The sequence below is a fragment of the Lucilia cuprina genome, chromosome 4 (genome assembly GCF_022045245.1).
Source record: "Lucilia cuprina isolate Lc7/37 chromosome 4, ASM2204524v1, whole genome shotgun sequence".
Taxonomy (NCBI): domain Eukaryota; kingdom Metazoa; phylum Arthropoda; class Insecta; order Diptera; family Calliphoridae; genus Lucilia; species Lucilia cuprina.
Genome location: NC_060952.1, coordinates 28,215,396 through 28,236,865, shown reverse-complemented (window position 1 = coordinate 28,236,865; position 21,470 = coordinate 28,215,396). Strand labels below are relative to the sequence as shown.

The following is a 21,470-nucleotide window of genomic DNA, read 5'->3' as shown; positions in this document are numbered from 1 at the left end:
ATGCTTATAAGTACATATCTATAAATTACAATCAGTTTTATTGCAACTGCAAACTTGAAAAAAACGGTGTCACATTTTAAGTTGCTTTCTTTAGAACCTACTATTTTCCTTTAGAGACGATATTTAAATTTTCTTGTATTTTCGTTTTATATTTTCTACAACTTATGTAATTTTATTTTTTCAAATTCAATATTATTTACGAGGCATTTATTTCACATCGATGTCATCGGACAATAATGAAAACAACAGCAACAAATATCCATAGACGCCAAGTAGAAAAAATTAGAAACAAAAAAAGAAAAAGTCTTCAATTATATTGCGGTCACTAGTTTAAAACATTCCATACATTATTTTGTATTCACAACAACAAATTACCGTTATATAGAGAATAAAATATCTGAAAGATTTAATTTTCTTTGGTTTATTTTTACTTGTTGCATTAATTTGCACAAAATGTCAATGACTTTAATCCATGGAGTGTAAGAAATAAGTGCAACTGAATAAATACATAGTAAAAATATGGTTAATTAATGGTTAACTGATCTGAGCTTTTATTATCAGTAAAGAAAAATATGCAAAATTACACTGAGCTAATTTTTATTATCGTTTTAAATAGAACATACACTGTGAGATTGATTTGTTATTAATTAAAACTTTTAATATGTCAGATATCTTTGTGTTCAAAATTACGGATATAAGCAAATTCCGAAAAAATATTTTTCAAAAAATTTGGATTTTCATCAGATGTTTTGTTCGTATAGGAAAATTTTAAAAATTGTTAAAAGTCTAAGAGAATTTTTTTTTATTAGAAAAAATCCTGATAACTCTGTGTGCAGTTTGATATATGATTAGTTTCATAAATATATAAATATTAATAAATTTATTAAAATAAAGAAAAAATACTTTAATACAGTGATGCATTAATTTTTTTATTAATAAAAAGCATAATACTAAAAATAATAAACGATATTTATATGAAATTAAAAAAGAAAACAATTAAACTGATTGGCAAAAATCACTTTAGTTTTATATCCAGCTAAAGACAATTTCATCTTAAGACAAATGAGCCTTGGCCAAAGCAACAATTGGAGCAGCAGTTGGCATTTTAGGATACTCTCCAGCACTGGCGGCAATATCCAAATGGGTGTATTTCAAAGGTTTCTCCGAATTCAAACCATGATTTTCCAAACCGGTGGTCTGAATAAGGAAAGCGGCGGGTACTTGATGACCTCGGGGCGTACGTGAGGAAGCAGCATTATTACATTGAACAATATCTTCACCAATAACTTTAGCCGAATTGAAATCAAAATCATCTTGACGTAAAACAGATACTTCGAAGGGTTCACCAAAGGATGTACCGATTTCTTGCAATTTTCGAGCATGATCAGCAGCACGTGCAACACTGTTATCGATAATGATGGAATAACCTTCACCGGCTGCCAAACAGGCATGTCCGGTTAAAGTGGCCACAGTGAAAAGATGAGGATCGGGTAATTGTTCCGATACGGCGATTTCTTTCATGCGACACAAAGCATCAGCCATACACATACGGCCTTCAGCATCAGTGTTGCCAACACGTACACGAACACCAGCACGTGATGTAATGATTTCATCAGCGACATAGGATTCCTCGCCCACCGAGTTGCGTACCAAACACAAAGCAGCTATTACATGAACATCAGCGGGTTTTTGTTCATTAACAATCTTTGAAAAGATAAAACCAAGATAATAATAAATTATTTATAAAATTGATTGCCCTCTCTAACTGGTGCATGTCAACTAACCTGCATGAATCCAGCAACAGCAGCAGCACCACACTTATCTCTCGACATACCAGCCATAATGCCACCAGCCTTAATATCAGCACCGCCGGTATCATAAGTAACACCCTTACCAACTAACATCAAAGTTTTCTTGGCCGTTTGAGGTGGTTTATATTCTAGGAAAATAATACGTCCTTGATGGCGTTTCACTTGATGGGCAGCACGATTAACAGCTGCAAACAATGGGTATTCCTTGGCAATAACATTTGGATCACTAATGACTGTTACCTTAAGACCATCGAATAATTTTGAAATGTACTCTTCAACGCGTGGTGGTGCCATACGTTCAGGATCACCAACACCTAGAATCAAAATAAAAATGTTGTGGATTTTAGTATAGTATATTTTTAGGTGGTTATTTATGAGTTCAGTGAGAATACATTTCTGTAGTTAGAATAGATTACTAACTTGTCTTGGGAATAGTATTTCAAGAGAACAGTTTTATAATTAAAGTTTTCCCCAAATCAATTTTGGTGAACAAAATCGTCAAAAAAGATTAAAGGACGCAAGACGGACAAAATTGTGATTAAATATCTTTAGACTTATTTTCAACTGAAATCTAAATACTTTCTCTTCCACAACATACCAATATCACGGGCTACAAATCTTCCAGATTCCAAAATCAAAGCTTCTTTGAAAATTTCTTCTGCCTTGGGGTTGGCCATCATTACAGACAAATTGGCAACACGTTGACGTTTTTCTGGCAAATCTTCACGTAATTGAATGGGCTAGAAAAAAACCCGAAATAAAACTAACAATTAAAAACAACTCAAAGAAAACTTTCTCCATTCACTACATACCACATAAAGTTCTTCTAATGCACCCAAGACAGTACATAGTTCAGCATTTAAGAATTTCTTATTTTCAGGAATAAATAAAAGAGGTGCCTTAAAACCGGCCTTAATGGCTCTTTGTAGAGATTTAGCAGCAGCCTGTTGATAACATCTAACATCATGATAATCCGATAATTCGGGAACAGGTGAATAGACAACAGGTAAATCTAATTTTTTCGATTTAAAGCAAGATACCACCGAATCGAAAGCCTTATCGAATGAACGAAATTCATTAAATTGTTCAGTCAATTCACTGGGTATTTGACGATCAATAATGCAGAGAACATCACAACCGGATTTCTGAATCATTTTCGCCAATTGGACGGAACATGGTACTAATCTAAAAATATACAAAAAGCGATATAACAAAATTAAATAAATTTAAATATTAGTAAAATTAAAAAATATACAATCTAAATATTACTTGAATTGTTAAAGCCACTGAGTAAATATTTACAAGTCCTGTTTCTATTTAATCTATGTCACATTTTTCTAAACTGTTACGTATCTATAAATAACATATGTTTTAAATTACATTTATCAATATGTTTGTATTTGCTTTAAATGCTAGATTAGCAGATAAACTAATTTTTTTACTAAAGAAATGTCTTTTATGTATGATAAGCTATCGTATTATATATCAATAGTGAATTTATATAAAGACGTAATCAAAATTGTATATATGTATGCGCTAAAATAGATTTATTAAATATATTGACTTGATTAAAAAAATTTTGGAAATTCTTAATGATTTGTATTAGATTTTTTTTTAATAGATTAAAAAGAGGCGTATGCTTGCACTGAGAATATATTATATTATATATTAAAAACAATATATTTAATGTATAATGCATTTATTTTATTATTTATGATAAGAATTGTTTTTGGAAAATAAACGGGAATTATTTATAGCAAAAATTCATAAGCTATAAAAGTATAAATTATAAAAATGACTTTTTTTAAAAGTGCATTTTATGGTATTAAGCCACATAAGCATATTTGTTGAAAAACACTTCGTATCATTCATTATCTTAAGTTTATTCATTTGTATCTACAATAAACAATTTATTTTGAAAAATAAATTTATTTAAAAAATCTTTTTTTTAAAACAACCCAGCAAAAATAAAACGAAGTACTTCCAGAAGAACAATATTTGTCACCACTTCAAAACTAGCACTAAGTGAGTCTTTTTTAACTTCTGTGGAAGTGATGTTTATTGACGTCCAAAGAACGAAAAGAATACATTTTATTTTTGTTTATGGTTTATGTTTTTGTACTGAAAATTATGGAATTGATAAATGCGTGTAATTTATTTATGTTAATATTATATGAGTCAAATAAGTTGTGTTCTATAATACAATAATTTCACTTCCTAATAACTTCCAAAAAAAGAACATAAAAATTACTTCCAAAGAATGACTTCAGATGCAGTGAATTTGGAATCAAATAGAAAGGACTTCCCTAATATGAAAAGCCTGTATTAAAATCATAACTTCTTCAGGTCTTCTTTAACACTTCCATGGAGTAAAATCTACTTCTTTTTCGCTTCTTTGAAAGTTCTTTTTTTTCTGAGAACATTCACAATTTATGTTCGAATTAAAATTTATCTAAAATGGATGTAAACTGAACAGAACCACTTATGGTTATTTTGTCTGATGGCAGTCTTTGAGAAAGGAATATTTTGGGATAATATTTAATAAAGCTCAAAGTTATGCTCTTATGTTCCCATTAAGTTCTCTACATTATTCCTTATTCTTTGCCATGTCACCTATAGAACATTTTGTTGGCAACGAATCTACTAATTCTCCATGAATTATCATTAGTTAAACAATCAAGCTATAATCACACGATATTTCTATAGGAATTAGATCTAAGTGGTCGTGTTAACCTTGTGAAATAACAGATTACGATTCTAGACTTTGAGGAAATACCGCGAATAAAATTTGCAACTATTAAGTATTGCCTTATATCCGATAGACTGTTTGATGGATGTGCAGTCTTTAGCGATGAGTCCAAGATGAATACTGGTACCCATAACGTTGTAGGCGATAAAAAAATGTTCTTTAGACTCCCTGATGAATGTAGTGTCTTCCAAGAAGAGATCCTAACGATATTGAAAGCGACAGAAATGATAAGGAATCATATCGTTTTAGGGTCAGTTGAGACAATTTATGCCAATAGTCAAGCCTTTAGTGCAATAACATTATTGCTAACTGTCATATATTACAAAGTATTAAAAAACATAGGCTTCATCAAGGAAATTTAGATGAAATTGATATTTAGGTAATACTCTACGTTTCTACCAGTTTCTGTTTGACTTTCCTAATCTTTTTCTCTCTATGGAACATTCACATCACTCTTCCTTAAAATTACCTTAAAATTCTAAACATTAGACGAAAAACTTCTGGGTATTTTTCATCTAACATTTATTTATTGTTTAATTTGCTTTGCCAGTGTGTATGTAGTTTTAATAAGAACTTATAATAAAATATAAAAAATTGCAAAATTGTGGTTTCTTAGTAAAAATCTGCAACTTGTGGTTCAGAGACACCGACTATAGATTTAATGCATAATAAACAATAAAAATAACAACAGTGTCTAATATGTTTTAAATTTTTTTAAATTATAGAAAAATTGTCTACTTGAGGGAATAAAAGACACAAAATGCTTGAAAAAAATGTCTGTAAATATGTTTTATCTTTATTGCAAAAATGTACATAATTGCAATCGAAATTAAGTAAATATAACTTTATGTATTTGAATTCTTAATCTTTATAGAAGTATTATATTGGTACTAATTATTTTAAAAGAATATAGTTAATACTGTCAAAACAATGAGGTTTAAAAATTAAATAAATTTTAATAAGTATAAAACAAAGTCCAAAGTGGTATAGATGTAAAATATTGTTATCCCAAAATATTACATTATATATATATTTTTTTAATTGTAACAATTAATTGGGACACTCTTATCCCGAAAAGAATTGCTCCTAAATTTGGTGTATGTTACATTTTGGACTCCTATTAAAAAGTGTATTGGATAGCCGGCCTTTGGCCGAGCGCAGGGCTTTCAAACTCTGAGGTATTTCGAACACCGGAAGACTATAGAATTAAAATGTAGAAAAAAATGGTGATTGATAGGACATTCTGATTTCCTTTCTAGGAATTAGTAAAAACATTCAAAAAGTTTTTATAATTTGTGGCCTTGTGTAAACTATCCATTTAGGAATATAACAAATAACACTAATATTTAATACATTTTCTTGTATACGTACATATGTTTGCCTGTTACAAATTCAGTCTACTTCATTCTTTTAATCATATAGATATCAGTTGACTTTATGTTGTCCCAGTAAAAGTTAATTGAGTTTTATTGAATTTAATATGACAGCATAAACAAAATAATGTATGTCTATTATATTTCCGTGTACAATGTCAAGGCCGTTTTTGTTTACTTTAGTTTGCAAAAAAATATTTAATAATAAAATTGCTAAAATGTACAAAAAAAAAGAAATAAACAAAAAATCGTAAAGATGCACATGAGTTTAATAAAATTTAATTGATCGATCATATAAAATTATACAGTAGCAAAATAAACAATGCAAATAAATAAGTTTTTTATTAAAAGTTTGCCATTTAATTATTTTAATATAAATTTAATTGATTATTTGACTTTTGTTTATTTTTGTTGCACAGCTGTCATGTCTTAAGTCATTAAACTTTTGTATTTACAATAGAAACCTATTATCAAGAAACTTTTATAATATTATTTACATTGTATGTAATAAATATAAACAAAGAATTAATTTGAATTATTGGTATATGCATAAATATTAAAACAACAAAGTGATAAGAAATATAATAGAAATAAATACTAATTCCCCATTGGAATTTATCACATTTCATAAAATATCTTTAACATATTATAAATCATAAATAATTCATAGACACTATTGAAAATCAGAAAAATCTATTCATTAATTCATTTATTTACTGTAAAATCTTGAATAGTGTAGTGGAGGTCTTTTGCATTTCGGCTGACGATATGTATATACACGCCCAGCAAAAAATAATTGATGTCATACTTTACAAACGACATCTTAATCACATCTAAAAATGCGATTATATATTTTTCGCTTTTATAAACCAAATATTTCCTTACAAATGAAAACCCAGTTAAAAGTGAGGAAAGAGATGTAGATAAGTCACTACAAATAACATATTCGAAGTACAACAAACTTTCGTGAAATTTCGGTTTATTTTTGACATCCAAATATCGGATTTTTTATTGCATCTATGAATAAGATTAGATGTAGTTCATAGTTGTCAAAAATGACAACATCCCTCTAATGACACGCTAATGTAAAATTCATAGATTTTTCATTAAAATTGAAAGTACTTCAAGTATGTTATTTGTGGTGAAAATTCTACTTCTTTTTCCTCACTTTTTTTGCTGGGCGGTTGTTAGATCTTACAATTTTGGCAGTAAAATATGCAGAAAATGTCCAAGAACACTTACAAATTTTGTTTTGCAATACTGCCAGTAAAGCTTTTTCTGAAACCTTGCAAAAGAAAAATTTTAAGTTTAGACGATTGTTTTATAATTTCTGAATATTTTATTGACAACGTTGTAAGACCTAACGGCTTTTAAATTCTATCATAAAATTCAACAAATATATTTGAAAACAAGTAGGAAAGTATAGTCGGGCATGACCGACCATATAATACCCTACCCCATGAATATATTTTAAAAATTTTTATTTTTTATAAAGAATCTTTTATGTTGAATTATATTTAAGCAAAAATTTCTAAATGAGTCTTTATATAGGTCAAATATGGGCCGATCCTCGGTAAATTTGGGAAAAGGATATATTTTTATATAACAGTTAATTTTGTTGAGTTTAATTGCGATACAAATAGTTACAAGTCAATTTTAGACGTTTAAGACATTTTTTGAAGAGGGGTTTGTATGGGGGCTAGGGTCAAATAAGGGCCGATCCTTACGATCTGCAGTGTCATTTATACTTATATAAAACTTATTTGTGCCAATTTTAAGAGAGATAAAAGAATATTTGACGTAATTATTGCATAAAAAGTTCAAATCGGGAGGTACGGTTTATGGGGGCTAGGTGAAATAATGAAACGATTTCAACCATTTTCAATAGGCTTCGTCCCTGTGCCAAAAAACATGCTTGGTCCAAATTTCATCAAATTATCTTGAAAATTGTGGCCTGTACCTTGCGCACAAGGTTTACATAGACAGCCAGCCGGACGGACGGACATGTCTTAATCGACTCAAAAAATTATTCTGAATCGATCGGTATACCAAAATTTTTGTATGTTACAAACACCAGCACAAACGTATAATACCCTCCCCACTATAGTGGTGTAGGGTATAATAAGGTATACGTTTGGATTGTTACAAAAATCTTAAACAATTACTGGATCTAATTCAAAAATTTATTTCATTTTCTATATTGTTATAACATTGGTTATAATGTTTGTATGCACTAAAAAGTTGTGCCCCTAATAAAATCATTCTAATGTTTGCTTAGAATCTCGTCGTAAAATGATTAATTCTTTTTACTTTCGAATAATAATGTAATTCACCAATATAAATAAAAATAAATACAAGAATTTCAAAAACAAAGAAATTATAAAATTTTACTTATTAAGCAAGTACATAATAAGATGTTTACTTACTTATCGAGCCCCATGTTTGCTGCTGTTGTGGATGATGATATTTAGAAAATATTTTACTGCTCCTCTTAACTGTAGATATGGAATTTTTTCACTTTTCTTTATATATTTTCTACCCAACAGCTGATGACGACTTCAAATTAAGAAAATAGCAACAATATCGTAAAAGAAATTGTTAGAAAGAGTTCCGTATGAAAAAAACCCCAACGATTTGAAGTCTGGCAAACAACTGAAATAAAATATTTATAAAAATTAACTTTTAAACACAAGTTCCACAACCAGAAATTAATAAATTGCAAGCCGAACAACACGAATCTGTAGAACTACATCTACACACAAAACTACAGACCAATTGAAAGTCGGTCAGTCAGTCACTTATTTACACTCAAATGTCTTTTGTATCGCTTATCAATTATTAAACGAATGTGTTCAGCTAAAGGCATGTTCGTTCGTCGTCAGCACCTACAACTGGCAACGATATCAATCTTTAACTACAAATCTAAGGTACAATGGATGTATCATTTTCGTTGATTGTTATTACTTGTTTGGAACAAAGCTAAACCTTGTAATTTAAGTTTCTTTTTATTAAACTTTGTATTGGCCAAGGAAACACGTTTTCTTTAAATGCTTTCTTTATAATTAGTCAGACAATGTTGTTGTTTTTTTGTTGAATAGAAAATTTTTGCCGGCTCATTTTTTGCAATAAAAACAAAAAACAGCTGGATATTGCGTATTCGTTTTTGATAACAACAAAAGGGAAGATAGAATAACAGAGTTGTTATTTGTATTTATTGTTTTTCTTTGTTGTTTTCTGAATAGTGAGGTTAGGTTTAGTTAACTGTTATACAAAATGTTATCAAAATAGAGGGAATATCAAATAAGGGTTCTATAAATCGACTTTCAAACAATCGACTTTTTGTCGAAAAAAGTCGAAGTCGACTATTTTGTTTCAAAAAAGTCGATAACTCGACTATCGTCTATGAAAAAAGTCGATTTTGTAAATAAAAGTCGAAAAGTCGGAAAGAGTCGAAAAAAATCGGAAAACGTCGAAAAAGTCGAAAAATTCGGAAAAATTCGAAAATAGAAAAAAGTCGAAAAAACTCAAAAATTGCAACAAATAGAAAAAATATAAATAAATTTTTTTTATTAATAATAATAAATAATAATAATATAATGTTAAATGGCAACATTATAAATTTACTCTTCTGGCAACTTTATACATTTTTAACTCTGGTCGGAAAAAGTAGAAAAAAGTCGGAAAGTCGAAAATAGTCGAAAAAAGTCAAAAGTCGAATATAGTCGAAAAGTCGGAATAAGTCGAAAAGTCGACTATTTATAAAATATTAAAAGTCGAAAAATCGACTTTTAATTAAATGAAAAAAGACAAATTTCCAATAAATCCTTTCCGTACTTTTGCTCTAAGTCCCAAATTATTATGAACTTACATACACCGTGACTAATCAAAAGCCTCCCAAGAAGTAATTTACCAGTCACAAAATTATAAAAAAATATTTTATTTTATTAAAAAATAATTTTATTTAATTTCAGTTTCCGTTTTAAGTATATTTTTCAACAATATACAAATTTTCATAATCCTTAATATAAAAATTACTCTTTAGATCGTCTCAGAAGTTTAATACATTTATTGTTTTATTGTCCATTAATATACTTTTGTATATCGAATATTAATTCAGGGAAATTCTTGGCATCAAATAACAACACTTTTCTATAAGGTGTTAAAGCAGCATCACCCTCCAACCAATCACCAGACATACCCATGTCACATTCATCGGACACAGAATACTCAAATGAACTGACAGCCTTTTCAGCCAACAATTCTTCTTCAGCATTTGTATAAGTATCTTCCTTGGGTTTACCCTTCTTGGCTTCCTTACGATAAAACTTAATGATCATTAGGAAATAGACAAAGTTAAAAGGCATGCCCTTTTGTTTGGCGGTAGTGATTTCCTTATAAAGATTTTCCATTAAAGGCACAGATATTTGTGCTGGTATATTAATGAAACGTTCATTGATCAGATAACCAATTGGTCTTGCCTCATTGCCTAAGACATCACGGAAGTGTTTCAACACTGCATCCGTGGCATGTTTCTCGGCCTTTTGTACAACAAAAGAACGGAATTGCTCAATACAGGGTACATCTTTTTTAGCGGTAATATTTAAAACAGTAGTTATACCAAAAATAGTGCCATCTTCGCACATATCATCATCGGCATCACTTTCTATGCCATCGGCTTCACATTGACAGATAACGCTTCCCACGAAATTTTGGGCTAAATAAAACAGAACATGTGTTAAAATAATTAATATGATTTTATATTAATAATTTTTACCAATTATCAAATCAGCCATTTGCATGCAATTAATGTGGGCTTTTAGGAATACCCTTTGCAGTAACTGAGAAATGCCATGACAATCTGGATCAATGGGTGCGCGACCTTCAAAGTCAATCACAACTTCCTAAAATTCAAAACTTAGTAAAAATTACATCGTATTGATGCCACTAAAAACTTACTTCATTCCCAGTGTATGCATCTGGGTGGGGTCCATCGTCTTCATCATCACTTGAGGTTTCTGAATCAGATCCACTGGGGTCCTCTTCCATAGCATTTAAATTTTTACGTTTATTTGCTGACATTTTGTTTAATTTTAATTAGATTTAAGAAAATATAAAAATTATTCGTATTCTTTACGAAAACGAACACGTTTTGTTTGTAAACAGCTGGAATTGTTTTGTTCTCTCTCACATCATGTGCACATGTTGCATTGTTTTGTTTTTGCTGGAGAGTTGCCAGTATAAAAATAGTTTACAGTCGTGGCGTGCAAAAACAGTTATTTCTATATAAACTGTTATACAATTTTAAATAATTGTGGCTGATGTTTAATTTTAATAATTAAACAAGTATGAATGTATAGTCGGGCGTAGCCGACTATTAATTATAAGCCAAAAGGCCCTATTTGGGGGTACGGTTGTATGGGGGCTAGTCGAAATAATGAACCGATTTTAACCATTTACAATAGCCTTCGTCCTTGGGCAAAAAAAAAAAAGAATCTTGTGTGCCAAATTTTTTTCCAATTATCTTGAAAATTGCGGCCTGTACCTTGCGCACAAGGTTTACATGGACAGCCAGCCAGACGAACGGACATAGCTTAATCGACTCAGAAAATAATTCTAAGCCGATTGGTATAGGACGAATATTTTTGTATGTTACAAACATCAGCACAAACCCAATATACCCTCCCCACTAAAGTGGTGTAGGGTATAAATATGTACCAATGCACTTAAAACAATTAAATTGTGTACTAATTGCTAAGAAATTTTAAAGTTACATATCACTTCTTAACTCTTTCACGTATATGGGTCACCGGTATCCTAAGATTTTTGTTACTCTATTTAGAGTGTTATTTTGAGTTCACAGCTACAGTAAAGCAAAATATGTAATTTTTAGAATTTGGTGTCCCTACATGGTAAAAGAATAATATCTTGCGTTATCCTTCCGACATATTTTTTCCATTTTTCATCAAAAATGATCAATATATACGTCGAAATAAAATGTGTGGTGAAGACATATCCATAAAAAGTCTAATGATTTAGTTCTGTGGCATCCGGTACGTTAGTGTTCTAGTCTGGTAGGTTCGATTTCCACCTGTTTCACTGGTTAAGGAGCGCGCAACAGGCCCGATAGAGGCCTAGGTGTATTTCTTCGGATTTGATGTATATATGTATGTAAATCCTCCCTTCAAACTAACTAACTTGTTCTGTGCGTAAAAAGATTAACGAATCATATAGTCCAATAACATTTAGAGCGGGTTTTTGAGATAGCGATTAAATGAAAATTGATAATTAGATTAGTTAATCAAAATATAAACTGATTGATCCTTCACCTAAAGATTTACCCTTACACATTTCCACTAAATATAACTTACGAATTAGCTTATAAATTAAAAGGTCCCAAGAAATACATTTCCACCACCAAATCTTTAAAATTTCGAAATTTTTTTCAAAAAATTACTTATATGTACTTATTAGCAGCCATTAGTGTCTGCCTAGAGAACAACTCTGATTTAACTAACTGTTCTACAATTTTTCTCTTGATCTCTCTTACTCCACACATTTATTAAACAACTGTTCAATTTGACATTTCTCATTAAAAATTTGTTGTTGTCTCGTAAAAAGAAAAACATTGTGTTTTGGAGCCGACTATTTGTAATAAATAAAAAATAAAGCATTATTTGTGACTGGGAAGAAAATGCACACAGATTTATCACCACATTTGCATACTCCTCATTGCAATCAGTTAATAGATGATTTAAAAAAGTGTCACAAAGAGGTAATGTGTACTCTAATTGATTGATTGTAAATAAATTGAAGTTTATATAACCAGAGAACTTATTCCAATCTATTTGGGCAGAATAAATTTGCCAAATTTATAGGAATCTGTAATTCATTCGATTCGGCTGTAGTCAAGTGTCTGAAACAAGAACGTATTGCAAGATCTGCTGCCAATAGAGCGAAGGCCCGTGAAAGACAAGCAGAATTGAAAAGTCGTTTAAATCAAAATCAATAAACAACAAAAAATGCATACTGATCCTTTAGCTGAATTCTATTTCCAACCGGAACCCCACACCATTTGCGGCCAAGAAGTTAAACCTATTACCGATGAATTTATAGAAAATTTTCCTTCTGTTGTTGATCGTTTCTTTACACGTTACTATTACATTAAGAAAGGTGCCGATCAGGCTCCCTACAAAGTTCTATTCCACTCCAATCGCATTTGTTTAATATGCCTGGCACCCGAACATCCCGCCCTGCAAAGCGGCATTGCCAGTATTAACTTCGATATTGGACAAATGGATCGTAGTAAAAACACCGTTAAGGGTAAGGGTAAAAAAGGTGGTATGGTTTTACAAGCAGATTCCACACTCGCTCTATTAGCATCCAAAACTGGTGAGGTATATAAAGTTCCCAGTTGTGTGCGTAGTAAATTGGTTGAGGTAAACACTGAAGTATCGAAACATCCAGAATTATTGGCAAGCTTACCCGAGGGAGAAGGATATTTTGCTATTGTTTTACCCAAACCGGAACATTGTGAAGAAATCAAAGCTAGTCTTATGACCCAGGAACAATATAATGAATATCAAGAGACATTGAGACAAGCTAATAAGGAAGCGAAATGACAATTGTAACTACATGCAGTGTGTTTGTTTTAGCTATGACTCTTTTAAAATTAATACATTTACTATGTTCGTAAAATAGTTTTGTTAAGAATGTAATAAATATAAATTTCAGTGATTTTTATAAATGAATTGTTTGGCAAATTTATATATTTCAATTACAAAAACGTTTGATATTGTATGCTACATTCTGAGATCTTTCATTCCTTACAAGAACAATTGTATGCTACATTCTGAGATCTTTCATTCCTTACAAGAACATTTTCTTTGTTAGCAATATCAAAAAAATCAATGACTTTTTAATTCTAAAAATAGAGTAAACATTTAACAAATAATTATTTTTGTAGAATAATGGTATATATACTACTCTTCGGAATTAGTATTCCCATTTCGAGTTCTAACTTCAGATTTTGATATTTTGTCTTTGTGACTGTGTTCAAATTAAAAAAATTCTGTAATTTTACAAGAGTTGTGAATGATGATCGTCTCCGCCTCTAGTCTTACTTATACTCTATGTAATTGAAAAGCATTCTGGAAAAATTTTAGGGCGATAGGTCCCACGATAACTGGTATCATTACGGCTCTCAAGGAAATTCTTGTTCCACATTATGTATGTTATACATACATATTTGATATTTTAATAAAATCGAAAAATGTTAACCCTTAAACAGTCAATTTAAACTTTGCAATATTAGAAAATTGTGTTGAAATCCTAAATGAATTTTATTTAGTTTTCAACCGATTTAAATGAAACATAAGAGAAATATATAATTAAGATATATATGACCGATATCAGATTATGTGTTTAATTGTTAAAGACTTTTACGTGAAGGAGACCATTTAAACATAAATTTACACTGGGGTATACCATTAAAACTCCGGAAAAACATCAAAACACATAAATGATTAATAAAGTTATTGATAGTTTATTGTAGGAATTTTGTATGGAAAATGTGCGTAATAAACCCTAAATAAGCTATTAATATCTTTATGATTAAGGTGATTAAACTTTATTCTGGTGGAGACCAAATAATTGTTTTGAAATAAATGAGTTCGGTATTCAGTTTCCTATATATAAGATCGTTTGGTGGGGTTTCTCCGAACACAAAAGTGCTTAATGCACCGCCATCCTTATTATAAACAAACAAATTTTAGTTTGTTTACAAGAAAATAACGTTTAACAAGAAAGAATATAGCATGATCGAACATGATTTAACTTGTATTTTTTATTTATTTCCTAAATATTTTAACAATTAAAAAAAAAGAAATTTACTAAAAGAGGGTTTTAATGGAAGCAATGTGGACCTCATCAATATTAAATTATATATGCAAAATTTCATCGTGATACTCGTGTTCATATGTAAATTTTAAAATTCATGTGAATTTCTGAATTGGATTTTGTATGGGCGCTAGAGTCAAATGAAGCCCGATCTTTACAAAAATCGGCAGTTTCATTTAGAATTATAAAAAACTAAGTACTTTTTTCGATATTTCAAGAGATATTAGAACAGTTAAAATAGTGATAATTTCAAAAGCCCTATTTGTTGGTATGATTGCATGGGCCAAGGCGAAATAATATACTGATTTAACCATTTTCAAAATATCTTAAAAATTGCGACCTTTAGCGTGCGCATAAGGTTTATTTCGACACAGAAGGGCATATTGACATAGCTAAATAGACCCAGAAAGTCATTCAGCATGAATTTTGTGAAAATAACATGTTTATAAATCGGTAGATCAGAATCCTTTGATAGAAAAAAGTACATAAGTAACGTACAAACTGATACACTTATTCAATAAAAAAAAAGAGTTTCGACATGTTTTAATTAGAGTTTCCAAATATTGCAAAATTTGACCTTTGACCTCCAAATATTAGACCTTAGGAATTCCCCATTTATATATAACTTCAGGGACATATTTTATGTTATCCGAGAAATAATATTCTGTAAATATTTTGTTTAAAATGTATAAAATTGTAAAGAATTAGGACACATTTTGTAAAGTATTACAAAAACATGAGATACAGCCTAACTATAAGAGGTATTGACCTAATTTTTTCACCGTTTTATTCCCTAAACTATTGCCCATACATCCCCCGGTGATGTTTCAAAATTTTAGAAAAATGTTTAACAAAGATTTCATTCTAATGTACCTCAAAAACACTGAACACTGTTCAGTACTTCCATGCTTAAGTGAAATGAAATATTAACTATGGGAAGTAAATCTAAGTGGATGTCATTTCACTGTAAATTAAATACTTTTTGTATTAAATGAATATTAATTTTTTTTTGTATTTTATGTAAATTTTTATTATAATAATTTTTTAAATCTTGTTGTTTATTAGAATAAAAATATCACGTTTATGTAAATAAGACCTAATTGTTAACAATCCATTAGAAAGTTTAAAATATTAAATGAAATGTGGAACAAATTGATAATGAGATCTTAGAAACAATATTAGGTGTTCAGGTCAGAGCACTAGATAAACCCAGCAAAAATTTCATTACTAAATGAGGGAATAAAAAAAATTATTACTTACACAATAGTATTTAAAGTTTAAATTTTAAACCATTATTTTAACACGATGATGACATTGGAGGCGAGTATATAAGAAGATATAACTAAATCTAAGAACGTATTGGATTTTAAGAAAGCTTTAACTGAATACTCTCCTAGAGGTAAGGTTCACATCATATGGGTACCAGCCCACTTGGGAGTAGTCGGTAACGAAAAAGCGAATGTAATAGCTTTTAAGGGAAAGGAGCTCGAGTCAGTTAATCTGACAAACGCAAGACCATTCGACGCAACAAAAGCTGAACTAAAAATATGGGTGACAGAATCCCATAACACCTCTTGGAATAATGAAACAGTGGGTAGAATCACGAAAATCCTATGGGGTGACCCAGATGAGAACAAGACTAAAAATCTCCTCAAAATGAGCAAGTCTGAAGTTAGTATTCTAAGTGGACACACAGGATTACGAGCACATTTATGCAAAATTGGACGTGCGGATCCAGGCGTATGTAGAGCATGTGGAGAGGACAGTGAAACTCTGGAGCATTTTCTTTGCAACTGCCAGGCATTCGTCTAAATAAGATCCAAGTACGATTTTGGAAGTGATGTTATTCCGGAAATAACATTCCTGACTAACACTGACTGGAAGATTCTTAGGAATTGTGTTCAGGAAACTGAGTTTCTGAACACTGATAAGGAGCACACAACAGGCCCGATTGTGGCCTAGGTGTATTTCCTCGGATTTGATGTAGTATACATCATCCTATCAACCTAACCTAACCTAAGTTATTTGGTAACTACAATTTATTATCATGTTTTTGCTGGGTTTCTATTCTACGTAAATTCTAATTAGCTTGTGAAAGCGAAATATAATAATATTTTTAATGGTATTGTTCTGCTTTCAAAAATAACATTAATAAATGAGATATTTATCCTAAAAGTAGCTTTCTTAGCACCTGTTACTCTTAATCTTATAGGGTGTTGATTGTGTTTTAAACAAATATTCATTAAGACTTTTGTCACAAATCAATCTGTAACATTTGTGAATATTAAGTTCAGTCTTTTTTTCCAACGCACAATTCCTACGTGCAAATTTTATTTAATAAGATTATTGTAAAATGAATGTATCGGATGAGTTGGCAGCAAATTGGCAATATCACTTCAGCTAGACAGTAAAACACGTTTAATTGTGGTTTTATTTTGCTTTTATTTTTTTTGTTTCTTTAGAAAACTTGTTTACAATTTATATTGTAATAGACATTTTCATTTCAATTTATTTTAATTAAAGTAAATGTGAACAGAAATATGAGTAACATTGATCTTGAATTTTGTGAAATTGTATACATATTGGTTTTACTTTTCATTGGCAGTGAGTTTTATTAAAATGCATATAAAATACTATAAATTTGCTAATAAGGGTCCCTTATAAAAGTAAATAAAATTACTTTATATAAACAATTAATAAATGTTATTTAACATTTTCTAAAAGTGAAAGAATTTTTTTAATTTTAAAAATAATTTTGAGAAATTTATAACTTTTATGTTATTTATATTAATATTTTTCACATTTTAACTAATATAAGTTAGTATAAAACAGCACAGATTTACAAAAACACCCCTTTTTAAAATACTCTTTGTAGTTAATTATAATTTAATATGTTTTTATTCTTTTGTTCCGGTTCCTGATCTAAATAAATTGTTTTTAATTCAAATGTTATTTTTATTCTAAATGTGTAATGAAATTTTAATTTGTAATTTTATGCGTGCGCCAAATGTTCTGATATATTCAAGAATATTTTGTTATTTGTTTAAATTTTTCTGAAATGTAAATGTTATTACTAAGTTTACAAAAAACTTGTCAATGTTTTAAGACCATATTTCTATAAATATTTACCTCCTTGTTCATAAACAACGTTTTATTTTACAAAAAGTTTATAAAACAACATTTCTAGACAAAATTTTATTTATAAACTGTTTATAAAATTAAAATTTGTTTATGAATACGGTCTTTAGATTTTAATTAAGTTACACATGCATATGTACATATGTACATATGCATGTATAGGTATACATATGTATGTATATCTATGTGTTTATAGTTTATACTTCATAATGAAGCTTTAAACAACTTTAAAGGAAATTTTGTTAAAACCTGTAGTTAAGCCTTTATGTGTAAATATGTATTTGCCTTTAGTGACCTTAGTTAAAACTTAAAACTATTTTATAATTTTAAATCGATGTTACACCAAAATTTCTTGTTTCTTCACATATTTAAAATTTTTAATATTATTAAAAAAAGTTTACAAAATAGTAAATTTTTTGCAAGAATGGATCCGAGTTGTAGAACAGACTTGTGTTTATAGTCTGGCCTTCGATATAATTGCGTCTCACTTTAAGGCGCATTACTTTGTGTAACTTTTCTATTATATATTGTCAGCATCAGCATCGTACTGTCGTTTAACCTCAAAGTTACATTATGTTTTGAGCTGTGAAAAACATAAAATTCTAAAACCATTTCTGCTGGTGGAATACTAATTGTTCATTAGTATTTTAACTCATTATATTAACACAGTGATGACATTACAGTCAACTACGTACCTTACCTTACCGCTTACAAATAACAACTTAAATAAGTACTTATAAGTAAGGAATTAAAAATTTATTTTGATTTATACAAAAAAAAAACATGCAATACACACAATACGAATCGGATCTTTTTGTTCATTGGTTCGCAGAACCGCTACTGCTTTGTTTGCATAAAATAATTGTTTTTACACAGAAAAACTATGTGTAATGTTGGACAATTTCCATCTTGGCAAGTAGTTAGAGACCAACAATTTACTTAACAACCGCTTTCGTAAAGGTCACTCTATAATAGGCCCTCTAGAGATTGGTGCAATGAGGCGCAATATGAATGAATCGCTTACGGGTACTAGTTGCCCGCAAGACTATGTCCTGGCTGGCCAGTTGTTTGAGGTTCCCTCGGGATCCTTGTAGTGGCTGTGGTTAAACCCAAATTTGAGGGAAGAGTGAGTTGCGGTTAAAAGACTGATGTAAGGTAAAGTCAGTATTTCGGGATACTTAAGCTCGGTGCTGTTGCCGAAACAACAGATACTCCACAGAGGAATGGTACGGGATGAATGTGGGGTACGGCGGGTCTCACCCACCTGTCTACCTATAATAAATGTGTCGTATGTTTTTCTCTTATGAATGTATCGGATAGATGAGATGTGTGCTGGGTTTTCTGATGATAGATGAAAGGTATCATATACAAATGATAACATTGAATTTTCCTTCCCTGTCCAGATATGTTCAGAGAGATTTACCACAGTGTGTCCCCGTGAGTAAGAACAAAGTCTCGGCTTATTCGTACTTCGGTCTACCGGTTACGTCTCTAGGTGTTGTTGCCAAACGAACATAGGCCATCCCATCTGCGTGGTTGTGAACGGAAGTGATGTTTTACTTCTCGGAAGTTAAGCAACGGGGCAGCAATGATCAGAGATTAGATAGCTAAAGTACTTGAGCAAAGTGCTTGTACATGGACCGATATATCCATGTACAAAAATTGCAACCTGCGTGTAAGATACACGAAGCGGCAGTGGTGAGTTGTTTACTTTTTACTCGCCCAGTGGTTAAAAAAGTACCACCGTGAGATATGGCAACATGCCAGGTACTCACGTAAAGTTCTTCGACATTATCCACCGAAAATGGAATACAACTCGACTGCATACATGAGAGGTCTTATCAGTGACAGTAAGGTATCGAACTCTACGAAATGTGTTCCCCTGAAATTAGTGAACGTGTTGCAAATACCCGTATATTCTTGCAAAACACACCTCTTTCTTCAAGAACACACCCATTTGTGGTAGATTGGCCAGTGGATCGCACAACAGAATACAGGAAAAATTCATTCTTCAGCCACAATGTTCGTGTGTAAAATAAACTTCCTGCTGAACTATTCCCTGCAACTTTCGATATAAAAGAATTTAAATCAAATGTCCACTAAGACTACTTCCCTTTATCCTCTTTCTCACAACCTATTTCTCTATATTTCTAACACAATACTTCGCATAAAAAATTTTAAAGTTAGTACAGGTCTTTAACAAATTTTTTACTGGATTAAAATTGTTTTTGCTTCTTCTTCCACTGAGAGAATCACAGACATTCGAAATTTAAATGTTCGATCTAAGTTTGAAGAGATCACTGATCCCAGAAACTATTTTTGAGATGACTTGATCACAAAAGTTTGTTTGAATGGTGACTACATTTCGTAATTTTTTAGAATTGAATCCCTATTTAGGGACTATTGACTATTTTTTTCGTTCGGAAATCTGGGTGTTTTAAGGCAAATTTTGGAAGGGGTTTGGAGATTACGATTAAATATGTGCCGATCATTATTTTTACATATTTAAAACTTTGTTGTTCCCACTATTGAAGAGATACTATTATATTTGACTAAATTATGGCACAAAAAGCTCTATTCGGGAGGTCTTATTGTTTCGATCGGTTTACTTTAAAGTGGGTGTATGGCCAATAATATTAATAGTAACAAACACCAGCATAAACGCATCAAACCTTCCCCACTATAGTGTTGAGTATCAACATTCAATCATGAATTTGCAATTTTTGTTAACAATAAAGTTAAATATTTTTAAAAATTTATAAATTAAAAAACTATTGAACCCATTGTTCTTTTAAATACAAAAATCAATCGTATTTCTGTTAAAACGTAAGGAAGTTTTTTTTGCAGTTATTAAGTTTTATTGAAAAAGTATCAACATTTTCTTAAAACAATACACTCCAACAATCCAAGTATCATTTCTTAAAAAGCAAAAATTTAAACAAAAATAAAAACAATTATCTAAAAAATGTTAAATATGTACTCTTACTGTTAGAAACTTGAACTAAAGTTCAATGCTAAACATATCATTGTATTATTTAATGATAAAATATCCCAAAATATATTGCCAAAAATTTAGTTCTTTTCATTTTATTTTTTAATTACAAAATATATTTAACAATTATTTTTTTAAATTTTCCATGACTTTGAAAGTATTTCTTTTCTAAGAAATTATAAATGATTTTTTTTGTTTTAATTGGGAGTTTTATTTACCCAATTTTGGTTTTTATTAATAATAATATAATATGATTGTTACTTTTTTCCCATCTATTTTGAGAATTTATTATTGTGGTTAGTTGATACCTGTTTCTATTTTTTTAACATTTTATTTAAAACAAAAAAATTGCATAAATAAATTCTCTTTATTAAAAATAAATATGAAAAAGCCAATATTAGTTATAAACACTATTAAGCAGCATCTTGGTTTTAATTCAAGTTTATGTTAATATAAATTGAAATACAAATTAAAACAGTGTAAAAAATGAATAAACAAATATTAACCCCTTT

General features: G+C 30.0%; 4 protein-coding genes across 4 annotated transcripts; 2 read left to right on the top strand and 2 right to left on the bottom strand.

The window, feature by feature from the left end:
• Positions 1–908: 908 nt before the first annotated feature.
• LOC111689725 (putative aminopeptidase W07G4.4) lies at positions 909–8,585 on the bottom strand. Its single transcript, XM_046949465.1, has 5 exons — positions 8,360–8,585; positions 2,624–2,996; positions 2,410–2,551; positions 1,785–2,125; positions 909–1,704 (listed from the first exon to the last, which is right to left on the bottom strand). Exons 1-5 carry the CDS (start codon positions 8,371–8,373, stop codon positions 1,054–1,056), a joined length of 1,521 nt encoding a protein of 506 aa, XP_046805421.1. The 5' UTR covers positions 8,374–8,585; the 3' UTR covers positions 909–1,053.
• Positions 8,586–9,888: 1,303 nt separating this feature from the next.
• LOC111689905 (protein BCCIP homolog) lies at positions 9,889–11,109 on the bottom strand. Its single transcript, XM_023452372.2, has 3 exons — positions 10,890–11,109; positions 10,708–10,834; positions 9,889–10,647 (listed from the first exon to the last, which is right to left on the bottom strand). The coding sequence occupies exons 1-3, from the start codon at positions 11,010–11,012 to the stop codon at positions 10,007–10,009; spliced, it is 891 nt and encodes a 296-aa protein (XP_023308140.2). The 5' UTR covers positions 11,013–11,109; the 3' UTR covers positions 9,889–10,006.
• Positions 11,110–12,517: 1,408 nt separating this feature from the next.
• Positions 12,518–12,946, top strand: LOC111689864 (COX assembly mitochondrial protein 2 homolog). Its single transcript, XM_023452331.2, has 2 exons — positions 12,518–12,705; positions 12,787–12,946. The coding sequence occupies exons 1-2, from the start codon at positions 12,625–12,627 to the stop codon at positions 12,940–12,942; spliced, it is 237 nt and encodes a 78-aa protein (XP_023308099.2). The 5' UTR covers positions 12,518–12,624; the 3' UTR covers positions 12,943–12,946.
• A 6-nt stretch (positions 12,947–12,952) lies between these two features.
• LOC111689854 (protein Abitram) lies at positions 12,953–13,693 on the top strand. Its single transcript, XM_023452322.2, has one exon. The coding sequence runs from the start codon at positions 12,953–12,955 to the stop codon at positions 13,550–13,552; it is 600 nt and encodes a 199-aa protein (XP_023308090.2). The 3' UTR covers positions 13,553–13,693.
• The last annotated feature ends 7,777 nt before the right edge of the window (positions 13,694–21,470 follow it).